At 40.2% G+C, this 16,272-nt stretch overlaps 1 protein-coding gene across 2 annotated transcripts in view; it reads right to left on the bottom strand.

Annotated features, from left to right (window-relative positions):
• Positions 1-16,272, bottom strand: part of ARHGEF26 (Rho guanine nucleotide exchange factor 26) — a 136,965-nt gene that overhangs the window by 102,599 nt on the left and 18,094 nt on the right. For both annotated transcript variants that reach the window (XM_066369910.1, XM_066369911.1), the window contains exons 4-5: positions 5,906-5,962; positions 2,190-2,350 (exon numbers count right to left, since the gene is read on the bottom strand). In XM_066369910.1, coding sequence (XP_066226007.1) covers positions 2,190-2,350; positions 5,906-5,962 — 218 coding nt within the window. The remainder of the gene's footprint in view (positions 1-2,189; positions 2,351-5,905; positions 5,963-16,272) is intronic.

Here is a 16,272-nt window from a genome sequence, read left to right as displayed (position 1 = left end):
TCAGAGACTTCCTTGTTTGTATATTGGATTAAGGGATTTTGGTTTTCTACACTATAAAGTGGGACAGACCAGGAGCTTGGACACACAGTTCCTGCTATCACAATTGCAGGGGCTTCCCTGATCCCTTGCCCTTCATGGGAAGAGCTGGTTTTCTGCTTTTCCCTTGTCTTCTTCTGTGGTTTGCCTGTCTTGGTGAGACACCAATAAATAGGATGGCCCCCCATCCTCTGACTCCGCCATTTCTTTATCGTCTGCCTGAATCCAATGGGAACCTGCATGTGAATGGCCACGATGGCGGCTCCTGGCCTTACAGCCAGTTTGTGCAGAGTTTGTATCTGGGATAAGGAAGGAGATGGGGAACTGAGGAGAATAATGCTGGTGAGCTAGAAACCTTTGATTCTAGGAAACTCGGATAAGTCAGTGGCTTTGTGAGCACTGAATGTGAGTGGGTTTTGGAGCCCAGTGTGTGTTTTTACTTGCCCGCCGGGTGCAAGCTAGAATTAAAGACTATGGCCCACCAGTTTGTGGCTCCGTTGTTTCTTTACCGACTGTCCGAATCCAATGCTAACCTGCATGGGCCAGGCGGCTGTGATAGTGGCCCTGGCCCTGGCTTCTGGCTTTACATCAGGGAATTGCGGAGAAATTAAAAACCTCATGTGGGCTAAAGCAGCCCACTGTTGGGAAAGTAAATTTATAAAATTTATGATTTTTAGTTTGCTGCATTGGTTGTAAGAAATAAAGCTAGACAGCTGCTGGGGAAGGGGTGGGGATGAAAGTCGGCTTAGTTCTTGGGTCTGCAATGCCCCATGTTAGTCATATGCGGCCGGCATATTTAATAAATCTCCTCCTTTAATAAAACCCTTCAAAATTCATCCAGACTGAGTGTCTCTACGTAAACCTGTGGAAGTGAGGTACGGGTACTTTACAACACCTTTAGAACCCCCAAGTCACCAGATATGGGGCAACCAGATATGTATTTGCCAATGCCCCTTGGGAGTAAACACAGCCACGTCACTTCAAAACCATTGCTACAAACTCTAGTATCTCATTGAAACCGCCATGTAGAGAACCGCCTCTCCAATCAAGACTGTTCTCTAGTTCTAACATGTTTTCTCCTTTACTTTCCCCCAGCTTCCCCTCAGGCTCCACGAGGACTTCCAACCAGCCCAAAATTGAATTCTTTATCTCCCTCAGTAGCCCTCAGGTCCCTTCTTTCCAATGCCTTATCAGGTTCCATCATCCCTAGGTGGTACTGGAATGGTCACAAATCTGTCACCATCTTCAGCTCCTCTCTCATACAAACACCAATCGCTACCTCCCAGGTCACCACATCAGTCCTCTACTTAATGGCTCAATGCACCCATGTAGCCTTCAGGAAACAGTGAGAATGCCTCTGCAAGGCACACAAAGACCTTCACTTCCCTTAGTGCTGATTCCCACCAAGGCCTTAATGGCCACCACCTCCAGCCTGACCCAAACCTGGCCATTTCGGGAGAACACCCTTGTAGTCGGATGCCTCTGTACACACGCTCTGAGTGTTCCAGTGGCTACCACTGGCCCCTGGGAAGATGCCACCAGCTGAAATGCTTTAGAACCCAGGTACTTTGCAGAATAGGAAGTTCCATAAGTGTTGACTGAAATGAACAATATAAAGGAGAGAACTGAGTGGGACCATGACACCGATTAACACACACACACACACAGACACACTGCCAGAACCAGAACAGTCTTGCTCCTGCCTGTCTTCCTTTCATAACAGGGCTTTGGAGTGTTACTTGCGTGCAGTGAAGAAGCTGAACCACCATAAAGGGGACCAGATGCCACACTGTCAAGTTGAATGTTGAGCATGTTCTTACCTCAACCTACACTAAATATCCTATCACCTGGAGCTACAATTTCTCATAAGGTAAAAGTAAAGCAGCAGAGAGAGTCCAGCAAAGAGGAGAAATGAGGAAAAAGAATGAAGAGACCTTAGATATAACAGTCTTCTGTGACAATTACACACTTAGCATCTGTCTATGTATCAACAACTTGAAACACCTATAAATTTATTTGAAATAATACAGCTAAACACCAACTGAATTAATGAAATATTTCATACTTCTAAATATCTTCCTCTTAAACTAATACAGGTGTTTGTTCAGAAGCAATGTCTTGCGGTGACCAAAGGCAAACTAAGAAGAACTTACTTTTTGCTCGCCTCGCAGACGTCTGTAATGTTGGAGAAGAGGTGATGACTCTCTGTTTTGGTCATTGTATCGCTCAATTCTTTCGAATTTTTAAACATCCGTATCAAGATCTCCAAGCTGAGTAAATATGAGTGTTCGGAGGATATCACTTCAAAGATAGCCTGGTAAGGAGGAAGAAGAAATGTATTATTACGTTATATTAATTAAAGAACTAAATATAGCTTCCCTAATTCTGCTATAAGGATGATCTAATTTTAGAAAAGTACAAAATGATAGCATTAAGAAAACAACTTAATGCTGTTGTATCACCAAACAACTGTCATTCTATAAGGCACTTAAACCCAAATTATGAGCAGTAGTCACTACCCACAGTATAGGATCTATGTTAGGAAGCCAAGATAGATCATTAAACCTCAGAGTGACATTAATTAACTTTTGGAGTCATCTTCTCCAGCTCTGCTTTCAAAGCATGCTGCTCTGGGACAGGAAGGATTTAGACATCTCTTAGGATTCAGAGAAAATTTCTCACAAATATATCCCCTCACCTCATCTCTGTGGGCCCTTTCTCTCCCTATGTTTCAGTCTTAATAATCTGCAGTCAATAACAGCAAACATTCTGTTGTGTTAAGAGAGCATGACTTTACCTACCTTCCAAAGGCTCTTATCAGCTACAGAAATTCCTTTATATAAACTCATATACATATACTCAATTGAAAGTAATTCTGTCTATTCAACAAGCCATTTCTGCTTTTGTCAGTGTCTCAAGTGGAGTGAAAGACCTTCTGCAGAAGCATCTGGTGTCAGGCACACAGTGGTTTTCCTGATAAGAGTTCATTAATGATGAAATGTCAACCCACACAAGTAGGTGGACACCAATGCCCTGTGAAGGAATTCAGCTAGCTCCTTAACAAAATCAACTTCATACCCTCCAGGAATGGCAACACAGGGAGAATTCCTTCTCGGAGTGGCGTTATGACATCCTTGCAGGCCTGAGATTCACACCCTTCATGGAGATCTCCCTAGTAATACTGCCATCATCACCTAGCCCTTCAGGGCTCCTCCCAACAAGCCCTGGGCTCAGAAGATTCTTCCCAGAGCTCCCTGTGCTGCTCCTGAGGCTGGGTGGAAACAGGCAGGCTCGGCAGGTGGACCAGGCAGACACAGGTGCCTAGCTGCTGGTGGGCAGGCCATGTTTGTCAGTCAGATGAGTGGTGTTAATCTCTACATGTACCACTCCCCTTTTAGCATCCATAAGCTTTTAGGAAATTCTTACTTAAATGTGTTGGCCTAGTTTGGGTTGTGCTCAGGGATTTAAGTGATATAACAAATCTAAAGAGTAAAGAGTTAAGAACATTAAAAGTCTCACTTAACCCAATGGTTTTCAACCTTTTTACACTTGGGGACTGATGAAAATAGAATTATTTGGGGGGTCACTAAGGCAGAAATCACTCTGAGCATAAGCAAATTTGGCTAAAATCATTGGGTCTACAATCTTCATACAACATCAGGGTAGTTAATTCTTTCATGAACTGGCATGAAATTTCTGGCCAACCTGTCCACAAACCAGCAGTTGAAAAACATTGACTTAACTTGTATTTTATGTAATTCTACGACACCAATATCAACCAATATGATTATCCCCCGGAAATATAATGCATGCTAAAGAAAACTGTCACTTCCTAGCCAAAAATAATTGATTTAAGGTTGTTGGTGAATGTGGTGCCTTGGAATGACTTAAAATCAGAAAGTAAAGGCTTTTAAGATCAAATCTACAATACTAAGATTCGAACAAAAAGATATAATATACTACACATAACAGATCACAGGGTAAGATGAATAACTGGTACTTCAATACAATAAACTCACAAAAATTAGGGGATGTTTAAAAATGAATATGATGCTATAAAATATCCCCAAATTTTTGTGAACAGTGTAGGTTTAAGGTCATTGTTAAAACACCCTCAACAGAGCCATCAACTACTTAAAAGCAAATCAGGTTACACCTGCTAAAAATAGTTATATAGGAATAGAAAGGAACCATAAAGTTAGATTTGCTGCTGCCATTACTTTCTTATATCACAAATCTTAATAAATATTTTCAAAATATAAGAGGAATAGAATAGCTTCAAATAGAAAAAGTTTAAAAGAACAGAAACATTCAAATGGAATGAAGACTCTGGAAAAGCTTGAATTTGTCCACAAGGAAAGAGAAACATTGTTTATATCACAATGTTAACAATAAAGAAAAAAACATATCACCTACTGTCCACCATTTAAAAAACAGATTTTAAAAAGGCATTATTTATAGATTATACTCTATAGGGGTCTGAATAAATGACCTCGATTAATAGGCCTTAACATGGATAAATCTCAAAAATATTGTTGAATGTAACACATTACCAAAAAATATATTCAGAATCATTTATTTACATTTTAATATACACACACAAGTACATGTACCGTATTTCCCCAGTATAAAACGCACCTTAATTCTGAGGCCCAAAATTTGAAAAAAAAAATGTATTATATAAAGTTACTGAACTCGAGTTTTATTCATCATAAAGTTCATACAACTCCTCATCACTGTCAAAACTCCCATCCATTAGCTTGTCCTCATCTGTGTCTGATGACGAATCATGATCTTCATATATTGCCTCGTCTTCAGTTCCATCTATGGCATTTGAAATGCCACACTTCTTAAATGCAAGTAAAAAAATCTATAACCACTATATAAGATGCACTCAGTTTTTAGACCCCAAATTTTTTGGAAGAGGTTGCTTCTTACACATGGGGAAATACAGTATATAAATATATGTAAAACATGATTTAAAAACACAGATTGGACAAATATACATTAATTCATAATTATAGTTGCGTCTGGGGTTGAGAACCAGGGAGTGGGACTGAGAAGGAGAATACAGGACTTTTATTTTACTGAAAATTTTATTTTATTTACTTTAAAAAATATGACGATAAAAATTATAAATGTAAAACATTTGCTAATTGTCAGTGATGGGTACACCAATGTTATATACTACTCTTTTTTAAAAAACTTTAAACAATGGTACTATTATATACACTTATATTTTTGCATTATTCCATGCCAATGAAGAAGAAAAGAATAATGTATATGCGTGTATATGTATAAATGTGTGTGTGTGTTTATCCACAGTAATATGCGTGAGACAGGAGGAAAATGCTTTGAGAACTTCACAATATCATCACAATGAGCAGTTTTCTTAAACTGCAGCTAAACTTCCAAGTTGTGAAACCCTATTGCTGTTTTATTTTTTATTAAGTAAAGTTTTATTTTGGAATAACCTCATAAAGAGAGGGGTTCTTTCCCCCAACCCCACAACCAGGGTACACTACATTCTGTTTGCAGACAAATGTACATACGTTATTACTCAGTCTTTCCTGTGACATCCTTTCTCAGTTCCAGGGTCTAACTTCTGTTTCATTATTCAACATATTTCTTTCAGTTTAAATACCTGGGCAAGGTGCTTTGTTGTTTACATTAGCATTGGGATATTTAAATTTTTTCTCTTTTTAGAGATTCAAGTGTAGTTTTATTTGACAGTTATCACATACTTCTTTTGTAAAAAAAACTCCTTTTATTCTTGTTTGGCACGTACTCACTTTATACGTTTGCAAAACACCTCAACAAGTGCCCAAGTAGGTGGAAGCACACACACTTCAGACTCTAGAGAACATACCTCTTGTCTCTTTCTTTCCTCCTGGCTAACTGTCTGAGATAATCCATTTCTTTTCACCTAGGGAAGGAAACAAAATAGCTTTGAGCTCATTCGCTTTAACAATTTCTTTATTATGTAAGGCATAACTTTACACCATTTAAAAAATAATTGAAAGAAATTTATGCAAAATGTTCAATTCAATACACATTAATTTTTGGGTCTCATACCCCACAAATAATTATTCAGGCACATTAATAAATGAGCCGACTTCAACACCAAAGAACTGGCCAGTGTGTGGAGAACTATGCTATCACAGGTTGAGTCACTCTGTTCTATTGTTAGTTCTGGATATTCCTAAAATATTTATCAAATTACTCTCCCAAAAACTAAATGCAAAAATCTAATAAGAAAGAAATGAAGCCACTGCTCTGAGAGTTTACTGTCCAAGATTACAAAATTAAAGATTAACTTTAACATCATTTTTCATAAAGACTAAATGGAATACCAACGCTCTTTATAAAAACCCAATCAAAGAGAAAAACAGAGTCTCCTTTGCCCCAATTTCTGCATTTAACTCTGAAAAATAAGGATGTTAACCAGATTTGGAGAAGACACAGTACCTACACAAAAACCAAGAACATGAGTACTACACTTGGAGAAATGCATTTGTATCATTAGTTGAGTTAATGTGATCAATATCTCAATTGATTAACATTTTTATTTGATTGCTACAGTTTCTACCATAATTCTATACTACTAAAAAGAGGGTGAAATATAAGCTCTGGAAAGGCAGAACCTGGTGTCTCCTCTGGGACACCTGGCATTCAGTTTGGCACATGAAAGAAATAAATGTATTTTAGCCACAGATTTCATTAGCATAAGGTAAGCCATACATATAAAATACCAACCAATTAAATCCCGCACATAAGATAAAGAAGAGCAGTAGGAAAGACAGTGCCCTCAGCAATAAAATATAACAAATAAAATATAAAGGTCTTCAAATATATTTTTGCTATCAAACATAGAACTTTTTAAAAAACTATGTTCCCCTAGACCAGGGGTCCCCAAACTTTTACACAGGGGGCCAGTTCACTGTCCCTCAGACTGTTGGAGGGCCGGACTATAAAAAAATCTATGAATAAATCCCTATGCACACTGCACACATCTTATCTTAAAGTAAAAAAACAAAATGAGAACAAATACAATATTTAAAATAAAGAACAAGTAAATTTAAATCAACAAACTGATCAGTATTTCAATGGGAACTATGGGCCTGCTTTTGGCTAATGGGATGGTCAATGTCCGGGTTCCATATCTGCTAGCTGTAACAAGTGATATGACGCGCTTCCAGAGCCGTGACGCGTGTGTCCCGCGTCACCGGAAGTAGTACTATACGTGAGTGACTCCGTGCTCTTCTCACTGACCATCAATGAAAGAGGTGCCCCTTCTGGAAGTGCGGCGGGGCAAGATAAATGGCCTCAGGGGCCACAGTTTGAGGACCCCTGTGTTAGACCTATTTTTAAGTTCATATCTCAGATTTTTTTATCTGAAATTAAAAAATTTTCAAGTTGTATTTTCATGCTAATTGTCAATCTAGACACTTTAAATGTGTGCTACTATGGTCTTTTAAATGCATTCAATGAAATGTAAAAACCATATCTTACATCCACCAGCATACATTTAAAAATTAAATAAGCTTCACTTAACAGTTGGCGATTTTACACTATTTTCTTTTCTCCTTAATATCATATTTCTGGCCCTGGCTGGGTGGCTCAGTGGCAGAGCATTGGCCTGGTGTGTGGATGTCCTGGGTTCAATTCCCAGTCAGGGCACACAGGAGAAGTGACCATCTGCTACCATCTGCTTCTCTACCCTCCTCTTCCTCTCCCCCCCCCTTTTCCCTTCCTGCAGTCATGGCCCAAATAGTTCAAGGAAAGTTGGCCCTGGGCACTGAGGATGGCTCCACTGCCTCGCCTCAGGCATTAAAATAGCTCAGTTGCCGAGCAAAGGAGCAGCAGCGCAGATGGGCAGAGCATCACCACCTAGTGGCTTGCCAGATAGATCTGGTCTGGGCGCATGTGGGGTCTGTCTCTGTCTCTCTGCCTCTCACCTAAGAAAAAAATATCATTTTCATATCAATTTCTCCCTAAAATTTCCTAATGAAATATAATTCTTAGTGTTAAGAGAACCTTATTAGTCATGCTGATATACTCTGAAGCAAAAAAACATGCTTTTAAATGTAATTTTCTGAAATTCCCTGTGACAACTGAACTTTTAGTATAAAAGAGAGATTCTCCTAAATTATATATCCACCACAAATAATAATAATCTATGATAAAATCTACATAACTACTTCTAATTTTAATGCATTAAGCTTTAATGCAACTCTTAGAAAGATGGGGAGGGTTATGGTAGCTTAATTAAAGGAGGCTTCACTAAAATAATCCCCATTGACCCCCTTTTTTGCAAGTCCCGCGTTCTAACACCTTGGGGCCACACACCACAGTGATGACTTTCTTGAATAAAATGGCAAAAGGGCAACTGCAACAGGAGAGGCGGAAAGAGCCCGGGCGTCACCCTGTAACTGCAGATGCAGTCTCCGTTTTAGAAGGAAAAAATCTAGAAGCTGAGGAACTGGAAAACAGCAGCCTTCAACGGACTCTGGTCCACCTCGCCCAGCGTCCCTGAATTCCACGGCCGTGAGGCATCTCCTAGTGTGAAGACAGCTATGCACAGTTCTCCACATCGTGCTGTCACGGAAACCAAGACAACCACGTGTGACTGTCTTCAATTTAATTTCTGGAAAAAGTTAGAAAGCAGTATAAAAATAGAGTCCTAAATTAGTACTAAAATGAATAACCATTTACTGTATGCCAGGGAATGTGCTAAGTGTTAAACCTGTTTTCCCACTGAATCCTTGTTAAAAACTAGAAAGCTGATACTATTCTTCTCCCCATTTCATAGATGAGGATAACAACCGAGGCTGAGGACCCAAGATCACACAGTTAAGTAGGCAGCAAAGCCAGACCTGCAACCACGCGTGTCCAGCATCAGGGCTCACACTCTGAATCATATCAATGGGTCCCCTGCCTCTATTTCTAGGAATGGGCAAGAACCCCTTCTACTCTCAGGTTTCTGGATGAAGCTTCCATATGTTTTATTTCATTCACCAATATCGTGGAATGTTCTTAGCTTTACCCACCATCCTGATCCTGGGTCAGTGTGTCAACAAGAATTCATGATTAAAAAGGCTCCTTCATACATTCTAATAAGGGAGGAGACGAGCTAGAACAAAACTGTTCAGAGCTTTCCCTATTTTGGTTAACCCTGAATATGAATTTCACAGGATTTCCTGCCTGACACTGAGTCCTGGCAGATGGCTATCCAGGCTCCGTGCCCACAGTCTCTGCAGGTGAGGTCATCAGCAAGAATTTCCATACCACTGGCATCTTCATCAAAACTACTAATAAGTTCAAACCCAGAAATCTTAAGGGGAAGAGAATGAAGTATGTGGACTTAGAGACCAAGACAGATGACGGCTAGTTTACGGTTAAGAGTACTTCATCTGACCATAAAAACAAAACAAAAATATCCTCAGATAAAGTAGTTGCTTTTTGAGGGGGAACTGAAGGTAGTTTCAAAAAAGGCAAATACTAATATACAAAATTACATCTTTCCCTAAGACTAATCATAAAATGATAAAAATACTTCTTTTAACCAAAAACTCATCAGTAAGAAACCAGCAGCCCATACAAACTACTGTGACAGAAGAAAAAAGATCCCAGGGAACATTATTGGGCCGTAAGAAAACTGAAGCGCATTACATTGGGGAGGCTCAAAGTTTGCTCTGGGCAATTACGACAAACCAGTTCCCCCTGGCTGGCTGCCACGCGGATGCACCCAGGTCTGTCATTCTGTTTCAGCCCCTCCAGTTCCACACAGGGCAGGCTGGACAGGTCCTTCCGCCACAGCCAAGAAGGATCATTTTGTCCACCTGAGACCTCCTTCCAACATGCAACTCAGTTAAGTAGTACCTGAGAACGGGTGCCTGCAGATAGAAGAGCAAGAGCAAGCACAATGATTTCAGAGACTGAGGAGTTTGGAGAAATGAAACCAGAGAAAGAGGGGGGATGAGTGATATAAAAAGAGCCACCCCCCATGGGCTGGCAGAGGGCAGAGGAGAGAAAATTAGAGCATGAAATATAGGAGTAAATATCAAGCTGAAAGAAACAAGGAAGGAGGAAAGGAGAAAGAACTTGAGCCAAGTTTCTAATAGCACATAACTCTGGACATTGTCTACTCTAAACAGTGACCTTGTCAGTGACCTTGATAAAAATCACTGGAAGACCCAGAGTTGGGGTGTGTGTGTGTGTGTGTGTGTGTAAAACACAAATGTGGCAAAGGCCATATTTATACTTATAGTTTAAAATTTACACACACAGTTTTGCTATAAAATCTAAAATATTACATTTATCACATTTTTTCAAGTGTTCCCCTTGTTTCCATGTGTAGGAAAGAAAAAAAATAACATACAAGCTTCTAAAACTGATTGCTATTTTTCTATCTAAAATGAAAAATTAAAATTATGCCGTCTCCTTTTATTATTTTTAAAATATATATTTCACATTGGTAGCTCTGGGTGAGTACAAACAGGAATACTTCAACAGTCAGAAATACACTCCTTTTAAGGTCTCCTCTGACCTCGCTAGAACTTTCTTATTCTTCACTGTCTGGGTCTGGTTTAAATTTTGTATTTAACTATGTCACGGAGAAGTAGCACTGCAAAAGTAGTTTAATGAAACACTAAGACTTGGATTCAATTTGGGGTTCTAGAGTTTGTATAATTCCAAGCAATTCACAAAAATGTTCAAATCTTGCCATGGCAAATTCTACACTCTAGGGAGAAAGTATAAATGCATGTCAATGTCTTCAACATTTTAAGTGGATGAAACTTAATTCAAATAAAACATTAAAGCCCAAGACCACAATTCTGACCTAAGTTAAAATATGAATGTAGCCTGACCAGGTGGTGCAGTCTATAGAGCACTGCACTGGGATGCAGAGGACCTAGGTTTGAAACCCTAAATTCACCAGCTTGAGTGCAGACTCACCAGCTTGAGCGCAGGGTCGCTGGCTTGAGCATGGGATCACAGACAAGACCTCATGGTCGCTGACTTTAGCCCAAAGGTCACTGGCTTAAAGCCCAAGGTTGCTGGCTTGAGCCCAAGGTCGCTGCCTTGAGCAAGGGGTCACTTGCTCCACTGTAGCCCCTGGTCAATATGAGAAAGCAGTCAATGAACAACTAAGGAGCTGCAACAAAGAACTGATGCTTCTCATCTTTCTACCTTCCTGTCTGTCTGTCCCTATCTGTCCCGCTCTCTGTCTCTATCACACACACACACACACACACACAAAACTAAAAAGAAAATCAATGTATGTGTGTGTGTAGCTTATCAAGATAGCAAATGACGAGACCTCAATAATGTTACAATAGTTTTAAATTCATAATTAGTTTTTTACTGCTATAGTTGGTATTGAAATTCTTCCACCATGATCTTTATAACTGATAAATATTACATGTCCAAATGAGACAGAAGGTAACAATTAGCTGAAACTAATAAAGAACAGTATAAAATACTTCATGGCATGTCTAGTTAGACCCAAAATATATAGTTTTTGAAATTTAGAAAAGGGTAAACTCCCTAACGTATAGACCCAAAAATTAATTATTAGATACTCCATCTAAAGTTCATGCCAGTATTCTTCTTGACAACTTGCAAGTCTGACCTTTTCAGACAACTCTCCTACGAATGAACAGGGAGGCTTTAAGCAGAGATGCCATTCCTGTACTCAACAAGTTACAAGCATTGTCACAGAACTGTCAGGAAATCCTAAAACTTTATGTAATATTCCTTGGCCTTGGACTTCACTGACTGGAATAGGTTAGGAGCCAAGTTCTCTAAGGCTCAAATGAGCCCCAATATTGCTGCGTACACAAAGCCTATCTATAGAATAGAGCAGATCCTGTGTTGCAAGCCAAGATTAATAAGACCAGTCTCTGGGTGAACCAGATAACCATTTGTTAGGGGGTAAACAGGGATATATTCTCAGGCTGACCAAGATTTCACACTTGTTTGTAGCTCACATGGGTACACATTCCTCCCATTTTCCCCCACCAGCTAGGGAAACCAGATAGAAGGCTCCAATAGACTAATTGAACAAAAAGACTCAGAAATGTAGCCAGTAAAAAATTAGATCAGGAATTTATACTTCAAGATCACTTAGGCTCCATAAAGCACCAATGGACACTGAATACCCATTTGAGCTAAGACCTTTATACTCTGCCAGAGTTTACTCACTTGCTGAAAATCGGCTGGTTATTCATGCCTCTTGGCGATTCTCTATTCACCAGCTTCTGTTCTTAAAAGCTCACATGGAGAGGGAATGAACTGCAAAGTAAAATTAAACCACAGGACACATTCATATTCTCTCTCTCTCTCTCTCTCTCTCTCTCATCTTTTCTACACTTTACACACCCCAAAAAGCCCTGGAATTACAAATGAGTTACAGTTCTTTCATCCTAAATAACACTGGAACAGCAGCTCTTTGAGAGTGTGTTTAAAAGGCATAAACTAAAAATCTGCCAGGGTCCAGAACTCATGACCTCTGTAGCCCAGCCTCTTAGGCTCTCTCCATGCTCACCTCGTCCAGGAGAAACATCCTGAGATATACCTTACACCTAAGCCAAAAGTGGCCAAGCAACATCCATCTCAAAGGCCCAGAGACCTGCACAACCGAAGAGTAGAGGTCAAGGTGGGCTGATATTTTTAGGGAGAGTGGGAAATAGAATACTATATATGTATATTTAAATGAGAGTTAGAAGACAATGGCCCATTTAATAAATTCATATGCTTAATTTGAAAACATATCAAGAAATATGCCAGGGACCTCCTACACGCATATGTTCAAAAACCTGGTCTCCTCCCTGATCTGCTGCTGTTGATCTAATTCTATAATCCTCACCAAAGTTCTTGGATCCCCAGAAACAGCAAGCCACTCAGCCCTCCTCTCCTCCCCCACCCAGGGGACCTCAGACCTGCTGAAAGGAGAGCAGGCTCAGGAAGACAGGTCAGGGCTTGAGGCTGTCACTCCTCTGTGGCCTGTGTCACCAGCCAGACAGAGCCAACATTCCTGAATTCACTCAAATTATTTCAATACAGATAAGAGGCTGAGAGTACAAACAAACAGGTAATCAAATGAACAAAAATAAACTGTTGCGCTCTGTATGATATCGGAGATAAGTATGAATTACTTCACTGCAGCCAGCCTTGCTAGCTAGCTACCCAGAGCTAGCCAATGCCTGATTCAGAGTTGCTGCTGGCCCTTCATTCATGTCTCAAACTACCATGGTATCAAATGCTTGCCATGTACCAGAGCCTTGTAATTTCTAAAACTCCTAACAATACTGCAAGGAAGGTAACAGAATCAATAAAGTTCAGTCATTAGCCGGTACTAGGGAGCAAGCTGGATTCCAACCCAGGGCTGCCTGCCTGCCTGCCCTCAAGGGCTGAGTGATCTCTTAATACACACAGCACACAGCCTTCTTGAACTCATGTGAATTTCTCTGAGCTGTGATCTGCAGCTCCTCTTCCCCTGAACTAAGATCCTCCTGCTGGATGGCCCAGAAACCACATCTCTTCACTGGATTTTTTTTTCTCTTCCCCATTGGCTTTCTTTCTTTCTTTTTAAAAATTTATTTATTTATTTATTTTTATTAATTTTAATGGGGTGACATTGGATTTTTTTTTTAAGAGAGACAGAGACAGGAAGGGAGAGCTAGAGGGAGGAGAGAAATGAGAGGCATCAACTCATAGTTGCTCACTTGAGTTGTTCATAGCTTCTTCGATTCGTCTTGAGAGAGAAAACTCAATCAAGAGACAAAATACAGCAAGTAAAGGAAGAACTTACTGGCTGTGCAGGAAGAAAGTCAGAGAAAAGGGGGCCTTGGAGACAGGCTCAGGGGGTTGGCCCAGGACACACTTCCGCTGCCCACTGCTCCCCCTGGTTGCAAGTCGTGTGGGGCCCCTTAGAGCTTAGGAGGAAGGGAGGGGGCAGGAAAACGCTGTGGGCTTCTGAGCAGTGACAGCTAAGCTGGCAATGGGGTGGCCTGGCCATTTAACTTGTTGCTTAGTCCTGACATTTCTCCCACCAAAGGAATGCCTCCCTGTGACTTGTGGCTCTTACTAGTATCCTTCATTCCCCTGTGGGCTACTGAGCCTAGACCCAAACTTACTCACCTCCATCCCCAGGTGTATCAACAATTAAGAGGACAAAGTGAAGTTAAAAAATACATGAAAAGCTAATGACACAGAAGTAGAAAGTAAGAACAGGAAAATTACTTTAGGGAAAAAGGGCAATTTTACAAAATTATAGGTTTTTTAAATAAAAGATGAGCAGGTTCACAATATGGAATATTTAATAAAATACTGAGGAGCAGACCAAGACTAACAGTGGTTAACAGTGGAAGGGGCTGGTATGTAATAAAATCAAAGCAGATTTTGGTCTGAACTGTTATGTTTAATTTTGTAATAAGGAGAATGTATTTGTATCACTTCTGTAATTCAAAATTAATTGTTATAAAGAACTTCATCAGCATTAAAGTTTAAACTTTTAAACTGAAAAATCAGGAACAATCTAACGCCTAACATTGGGTAATTGCTTAAAAGAACCAAACACCACCTATTTAATGAAATACTATGCAGGCTCTCCAAAAGGCTGTCCTGGAAGAAAGTTTAATGATGTGGAAAGTAATTTATAGCATTATTAAGAGAAAAAAATGGGTTGCAAAACAGCAGGGGTTTTTTTTTCCCTAAGTGAGAAGTGAGGAGGCAGAGAGTCAGACTCCCACACGCGCCCAACTGGGATCCACACGGCAAGCCCCCTATAGAGCCATGCTCTATCCACCTGGGGCCATTGCTCCATTGCTCAGCAACCGAGCTATTACAGCACCTGAGGCAAGGCTATGGAGCCATTTTCAGCACCCAGGGCCAACTTGCTCCAACCTAGCATGGCTGCAGGAGGTTAAGATAGAGAAAGAGAGAAGGGAGAAGGGGAGGGATGGAGAAGCAGATGGGTGATTCTCCTATGTGCCCTCACTGGGAATTGAACCTGGGACTTCCACACATTGGGCCTACACTCTACCACTGAGCTAACTGGCCAGGGCAAAAACAACAGGTTTAATGAAACAAAAATGTATTTAGAACACTGTTAAGGGGAATATGGGTAACAAGACAGTATCATTTTACTTTTTTGCACAAAAAGAAAAACATCTATGTATACATTTTTTTTTAAAAAGGTCTGAAAAGTTATATACCAAAATGTGAATACTGGAGGGGGGGAAGTCAGCTAATTTTTATTTTGTTCTCTTTTTCTATTGGTACCTTTTAACTTTTCTATAATGAACATGTCTTAGTTTTATAACTAAAGCATCATTTTTAACAAAAACCAAAACAGATTTCAAAGTCCTCTCTCTAAAAATAAATACAAGTCATGCAGACAGATGAAGTGGTTAAGGTTACCAACAAAACCTGCACTTCTGTGTTGCTGGCCACAAGGAAGGCTAGAGAAATGAGAGAGAATACCAGCAGGTAAAAGAATGAAGTACGGTAAAGGCAGGAAATAAGAAAGAAAGACTTCAGTCAAACCCAAACCACACAGCAGCTTATGAGGCAGTGTTGAAAATGAGTGATGACAGGTGTGCACGAGTGAGAGGTAAGCGGAGGCCTGAGCTGGATGGAGCTGGTGTCGCCCAGAATGACACCATCGCACATAGTGAAGGCCTGAGTCAAGAGGGGCCGACAAAGGCTGGTCTGGGGGCTCCTCTCACCCAAGAGAACACTGGTTTATAAAGGTGATGCCAATGTGTAACTGCTGTTTTCTTTCTGTTTGTTATTTTTGAAAGCTGGCAGATGGTCAGGAAAGATCAACTGCAAAACTGTAAGTTACTCAGAACAACACTGACCTCAAGGTTAATTTCTTAGATTTCAATCAAAATCTAACCTGAGCAAAAACTATTCTGGACAAGATGAGCACTAAAGTGAACTCACGTTTTATACAGGATTTACAAAGCATGCGATGGTTTCACCAAACAGAAATTAGCTTATTGTATGGAGGAGAGCTGCGAAATAGGCACAGAACAGAAGTGGCCTTCTGGTTCACCCAAAGGTCAGACTTCATCCCAGCACATTATACTTCTCTTACTTTTCTTCCCCACGCAGCTGCCCATCCAGCCCATCAGGTTTTGGTCACACCTTCTAGAAAGGAATATCCTAACCTTAACTGTTCTCGGATTCTGGTGTCATTCATTTCAACATTTTGTCCTATCTTTT

Source organism: Saccopteryx leptura, chromosome 2, assembly GCF_036850995.1.
Source record: "Saccopteryx leptura isolate mSacLep1 chromosome 2, mSacLep1_pri_phased_curated, whole genome shotgun sequence".
NCBI classification, from domain to species: Eukaryota; Metazoa; Chordata; class Mammalia; order Chiroptera; family Emballonuridae; genus Saccopteryx; species Saccopteryx leptura.
The sequence above is the reverse complement of the archived record's forward strand: the minus strand, read 5'-3'. Positions and strand labels throughout refer to the sequence as shown.